Source organism: Cottoperca gobio, chromosome 1, assembly GCF_900634415.1.
Source record: "Cottoperca gobio chromosome 1, fCotGob3.1, whole genome shotgun sequence".
Classification (NCBI taxonomy): domain Eukaryota; kingdom Metazoa; phylum Chordata; class Actinopteri; order Perciformes; family Bovichtidae; genus Cottoperca; species Cottoperca gobio.
Window position 1 is genome coordinate 13,694,791 of NC_041355.1, and position 6,456 is coordinate 13,701,246.

Below are 6,456 nucleotides of genomic sequence, written 5' to 3' on the forward strand. Positions count from 1 at the left end.
AAAATGAAGTGAGGCCTTTGAGTACTCATTTAAATGGCTTGATGAACCTGTTGAAATGAAGTTAATGGCTTGTGGAGCCCAAACCATGGCAGCTTGTTTTAAAATGTTAACTTTTCCTTGTTTGTTTGGACTTTCTGATGGACAGAAAACTGATTGTGTGTAATTATTTCAATGCAATGTTTCATGTAAATAAAATGTTTTTTTAAATAACGCTTATAGACTTCTTTACAACACAACAAAAGGCTCGTAATGTGTGAACAGTTGTAAAACATGTAACAAATATTTATAAAAAATGTTCAACATTGTTGAACATACTGAACAAAATAAAGTAACAATAGTGTACAGCAAACAGAGTTAAACAGACTTGTCACAGCATAAAACAATTTTTTACATAACGCCAACACTGGTCACGTATTGTGACAGCAGAATTTGTAAGTATTTAAATGTGGAAAAACCTCTGGCTGAAATCTGAATCTAAGTTGACCCGGTCTCTTTTCATATTAAGCGACCAACCATAAAAAAAAATGGTGCATCTCAGGGACAGATGTCGTCACTCGGCTGTCTGGCGTGACAACAGCAGCTGCTGCAGGTATTCTGTAGCACTGCAGCTAGACGGCTCATTGCTGCCTAGAAACAGCAGCCTGTGATAGCTGGCTGTAGGAACCTCACACTTGATCCTGAAACCGGAACACGTATAAATATTCGAGTTAGACAACATAAGAAAAATATATCAGACATGAGATGACAAATGTCTTGCTTTTGCTAGACCGCTCTTATCTTTTCCTGACATTTTACTCCCCCAGAGACCACCGAACAATGAAAAATGTCTTAAAGGGATAGTTTGGATTGTTTGAAGTGGGATCGTATTAGATTAGATTGACTTTATTGTACGAGATACTTTGGTGAATCTGAACTAACTCTTCAAAACGCCAAAGTCGCACAATAACAAACTAACTGATCAAGGCAGCAGTGGACCAGCAACGCTCATGTTCTGCAAGGTAAAAGTTTGGTTTTTTTTAAATTAAGTCTGGTGGCTTTGAAGAGAGCACAGATTACTGCTTCAGTTCCTCGTCAGAAAGGGCTGTCTGACAGCAAGGTGAAAATATTCTAAATATAGGGTACACATAAATTTTTAGGTGGCTAAAATACCTTTTGCTGCTGCCCCCGTCCACAGCAGTACATTGCTTTCCCCTGTGCCATAACTCCTGTCTGTTTATCCAAGGCGGGGGCATGCTGACCGCCATCTACTGACTATAAGTACCTAATTTAACCCCATTTCAAAACAGCCAAACTATCCCTTTTAAAAGTAGAAACAGCTACAGAGTAACAAAGAAATGTACCAGTCATAGAGGTCCTCTGTGACGGGGGTCACCTGCACCCACTGACCGATGGACCACATCCTCACCATGTTACCGTGAGACACGCCTTGGCTATCCCCGCCAGTCTCTGCATGTGCGTTGGGAATGTCCTCGTAGCACAGGAAGTAACTGAAAGGGCCGTTGGTAATAAAAGATTAATAACTGTTTAGCAGTAAGATGGGTGTGTCATATATGTTGGTATCAATCAGAGAAAAAATTGCTATCAAAAATGTAGAAAAAACGAAGGTGGAGATATCCAGACTCACTACTCTGTGTCTGTCTCCTTCTCTACACTCTCTTCATCTGTCTGCCATTCGTCTCTGAGGCTCTCCACGTTCCAGCGCATGCGTTTGTACAGGCCGGTGTCGACCCGGGCCAGGTACGGCGTGGGTTTACAGTAGCGGAACGTGGTCACCCTCAGTGGGCCGAGCTGACTCTGACCGATGCAGAAGTGAGAAACACTGGGAATGCAAACAAGAGATTGGGGAGAGTTAGACGGTGAGAGGATATGCAAATATGGTGGTCCCTGTGGAGAAATTCAGATTGTTAGTTTCCTCTTCTACAACCTTTTCCGGATAAATTAAAGGTTTTTACCGTAACCATTAGGGGGTACACATTACACGAGAATCGTTTGTGTGTGTGTGTGTGTACCTGTTAGGCTTGGTCTCGTCCAAACAGAGGAGATTATAGCTGGCGTAAGTCAACACCAGTTGTTCCAACCTGTCACACAGCTGCTGAGAGAAGTCCAACAGCTGCAAGCGCTACACACACAGACACACAAGTTTAGACTCAACGTGTAACTGTGTTTTCAAATCGTGAACACAAATGTCCCTCTCACTCAGCAAATGATACACTCAAAGCCTTATTTAGCAATTCCCAGGATGCCACTCAACAACTTTTGAGAGAGGGTGTGAGCCAATCAAAGCTATGCATACAAGCATTTAAATTAAAATACACAACATATCAAGGTGTGTTTATCTAAAAAGTCAGCTGTTTGAATCTGAGAACCAGATCATCTATAAAACAGGGACAACATTTTTCTGCTATCCACATCCACTGGCTATTAAAAATACACACATAGTAAATTACAATAAAATAATAATCTAGTTTTTTACTGAGTTAGGTGAACCAGCCCTTTTACGAAACATTTACATTACATTACAGTTCATTTAGCTGACGCTTTTGTCCAAAGCAAATTACAATAAGTGCAAACAATCATGAGGATACAACTCCGAACAGCAAAACTCTTGCAAGTACATCAGCTTCAAATAGGTGAAATCCTTTAAGTGCAGAACATTAGCTTCAAATAAGCCAAACAAAAGTGCAACATACAAAGAACAGGGTTTTTTTTCTCTCTCTTTACCCTTGTGTAGATGTCAAAAGGCAGAGGGATGTGCTGGGACACAGTATTCGTGGATTCCAGGTGGTTAAAATAAGGCTGACAGGTGTACAGGAAGCCTGGCACTGCAGCAGCAAGAGCCTCTCTCTCTAGATGACCCTGTCTGCACCAACACACAAAAACAAATCAGAAAATAGCAGAAATACCCAGGTAACATTAGTGCATGTATGACTAACCAGGACCCTACCCTCTCTTCTCTCATGTTCCATATTGTATGACAGTATGGGCTCAAGCATCTACAATCAAAAATCATACATCCTTATACGGTCAGGCACTGAAAATAATGGACAAAAAGCATCACTGTCCCATCCTAAAAATATATAATCTACTTAGATTTGAGCGCTTTACACATTTTTGTTTTCTCAAATTAGTTAGTCTAACCCGCGTGAGACTATAAAAAGATATATTTATAAATATATACATTATACAAAGACAGGACAGTAGCACATTACCAAATTAAATTAAATTAATTACAGATATAAAATAGTGCTGTCTAAAAGAAAACCCACAGCTGTACCCAATTTTAGCTAATTGTACTGAAAGGTATCATGGTTATTATATTTCCATATTTGTAGTGTATTGAGGTTTTATGATACTGAAAGCTGTCTATTCTAATTACACTATACATATAAAATCCCAACTACGTACACAAGTGGAAAATTAGCAGTAAACTCTGTGCAGCGCATCAGTTTCATACCCTATATTGGAAATATGTCAAATTGCCTCGTCCCTATCAAATACAATACATTCAAATTAAAATACCCATTGACAAGGCATTCGTGTAAGTCATCTGCTTTGCTCATGAGGAACTGGAGCTGCAGCTCCATGGACTGGAGGCTCCTCTCCATCCATCTGATCTCTGGGCAGCTGCAGGACTCACAGTCACAGTTGCACGCCGCATGATCACCACAGAGTGGCGCAAGAGCAAGGACAGACGACAACGACAGTGGCTCCTCCACCTCTAATGAATGTACATCTGGAACAGAAACAACAGAAACAAAATGACACTCTATTATCGACTATTGTCATTTCAAAATAACAACAACTATGACATTAGGTTAAAGCGGTGGTTATTTAGTTGTTATTTTTTAAACGATGTCAGTTAATGGCTGGTGAAATTGAGTAATAAGCTACAAGTTAAAAACTACGCATCCATGTTTTAATGGCATGATTGCAGTGTATAGTATTTGACCTCCTTGTCTGGTGTTTTGAAGACTGTCCGTGCAGTCGGGCTCCCTCTCAGCGCTCATGTCCTCCTGCAGGCCGCCGACCGCATGAATTCCTGGCGGAGAGTCTGAGGTGAGCTGGTCCTCAAACTGAACTTCAATATCTACCATGCTTTCTGGTTTTAATGAGTTGTTATTTCTTAGGGAACCTGATGAAAGTAAAACGCCACATTAACTTATTATTTTAGAGGCGTCATACATTAACACTTGTCAACCGTCCGCTAACGGTTAACTGTTAACTTCTTGCAAAATCATTTTCAAAACTAGCGAGCTAGCTAGCTGTAGCTAACTGAATAAATACACCCACGTTTTAGCAGAGAAACAACCCGAAATAACGACTGTATACCAGTCGGCTAGTTGGGTTCTGACAAAACATTTTATCAGACTGGAGTCTGTTCATTATGATATTTTAATAGATAACTTTAACGGTGGCTATCTAGCTAGCGGTTAAGCTAACTCTCACCTTCTTTCCATCGTCAACACTTTCTGGTGTCAAAGGTCAAAGATCAGTGCGTCTCAGTAAGAACAAGTAAAACATAAACATAAATCTATTGTTTGCTTTTGTTGGGGCACTTAAGTAAGCACAATATACTATAAAACAATTTTTTGCAATAAAATTACTTTCCTTTGTTTGTTTTTTATATTAAAGCTGAACTGAAGTTAATAAAAAATAAAAATAAATCAACAACTGGCTTACTCTCGCTTCTCAAATGTGGGAATTTTCTGTATTACATATAATTGAAAATTGAACATCTTTCAAACAAGCTAGAAATTGTAACTAAAGTAAAACATCTAAAACGTTAATTGTGTGTATTGTTTGTCTTTCAGGTGCCTAACATAATGATAACATGTGAATGTAATATAATTTAGGAAGAATATCAAAGTTATGACATCCTCAGCAGAAATTACCAAAACGTTATAATTTAATTTTAACATAGCTGTTGTTGTAGACCTTTAAACAACTATAATTCCCCTATAAACATGCAAAATACAAGACACATTTAGTTATAACGCCTTTCCAATCAGCTTGTTTTAAAGTTTTTTTGTAACAAATAAATTACAACAGGACAAAGAGGTGATTGTTTGAAAATGGTTGAAAAATGAATCAGGACATCTGGTCACCAATCATGAATCATTATTACCTTCTTGACATCCACAGAATCAGTCTGTGTGAATACATTTTGTAGTATTCATCTTCTTTTCTACTCACAGGAACTCAATCATACTCAGTGCCGACTGTAAGTGACTCAGCGGTTAAATTGTATTGTCAGTTGTGATAGTACACATTTATATTTCATGTATATATAGGATATGTAGTGTGTATCCTGGAGCATTGGGGTCATTCTCTGTTTCTGCGTCCTTCCTATCTTTCTGAAGACTCATTTTCACTATGCAAATCAGCTTTGCAAATGTTTCCAGACACCCACTCATGCCACCATAACATCACCTAACCCTATTATGAACTTTTCTCTCTCTGCCTCTCTTTCTATTTCTCTCTCACAACAACATGATTAAAATGATCACAATGGCTTGAAAATCTATATTACATATTTATATTCATGTACATTTTTATAGTAGTAGCAGTCTTTAAAAGTAAAATATTACGTCACAAACTTCAGGACTTGAGACACAATTTTAATATTTCTTCATTTCTTCATTAGTTGTTTTGTTTCCAATGAGCCCCACTTGAGAAGTCTTTGTCTTACTCCTGTAAAACACCTGGTTTATTGCATCGATTAGAGTAGCCTTGAAAATGGCAGCCGATTAATTGAATAGACAACAGAGTACTGCATTTAAGTAACATTTTAATGTAATTTAATCTTTATTTGAGTAGTTCCATTTTCTGCTACTCTATAATTCCACTCCATTACATTTTAGAGAAAATGTTTATATTTTTAGCCATGCTAGTGGCATGTCTCTGGGGATGGTCGGTCCACCAATTTGGTCCAGACTGAAATATCTCAACTTTTGGATGGATTCCCAAGAACATTTTGGTACAGACATTCATCTTCGGGTGAATTATAATAACCTAAGTGATCCCATAATTCTTCAGGTCAAAATTGTATTCACGCTACTGGGGATAGTAACATTGACACTCTTTGGTAACTGGGGATAGCTACCGGGAAAAACAAAGATGTACCCTTTCCTGTTTTGGCTGTGCAATGATTGACGCACTTCCTTTGTGCCAAAAACATCGAGCTTTCATTTTCCAGGGAGATCGTACCCCGGTGGCAGGGAGAATTGCATAGTAAAAGCGAGGCGTATAGGAAACCAATCTAAATGCAAATTGTAGCATTATTCTATAGCCATTATATTGTGCAATCAACATATACTTTATAATGATAAGTTAAAGCAAAATAAATGTGTCTATAGCCACATAAAGCTACCCGGCAGGGTATAAGTAATAGGCAATTAACATCTGCTACATTAAAGTGATGTTCACATTAATGCATCAAGAATTATCTTCCAATAA

General features: G+C 38.2%; 1 protein-coding gene across 2 annotated transcripts; it reads right to left on the bottom strand.

Annotated features, from left to right (window-relative positions):
• Positions 1-203: 203 nt before the first annotated feature.
• Positions 204-4,473, bottom strand: c1h19orf67 (chromosome 1 C19orf67 homolog). 2 transcript variants are annotated; one of them, XM_029443003.1, is made up of 8 exons: positions 4,447-4,473; positions 3,950-4,132; positions 3,520-3,733; positions 2,722-2,860; positions 2,010-2,119; positions 1,625-1,819; positions 1,341-1,487; positions 204-677 (listed from the first exon to the last, which is right to left on the bottom strand). In XM_029443003.1, the coding sequence occupies exons 2-8, from the start codon at positions 4,092-4,094 to the stop codon at positions 551-553; spliced, it is 1,077 nt and encodes a 358-aa protein (XP_029298863.1). In that variant the 5' UTR covers positions 4,095-4,132; positions 4,447-4,473; the 3' UTR covers positions 204-550. The 2 variants fall into 2 exon arrangements, with proteins under 2 accessions (XP_029298863.1, XP_029298946.1); XM_029443086.1 differs by lacking the exon at positions 4,447-4,473 and having other exon boundaries at positions 3,950-4,210.
• Positions 4,474-6,456: the final 1,983 nt, after the last annotated feature.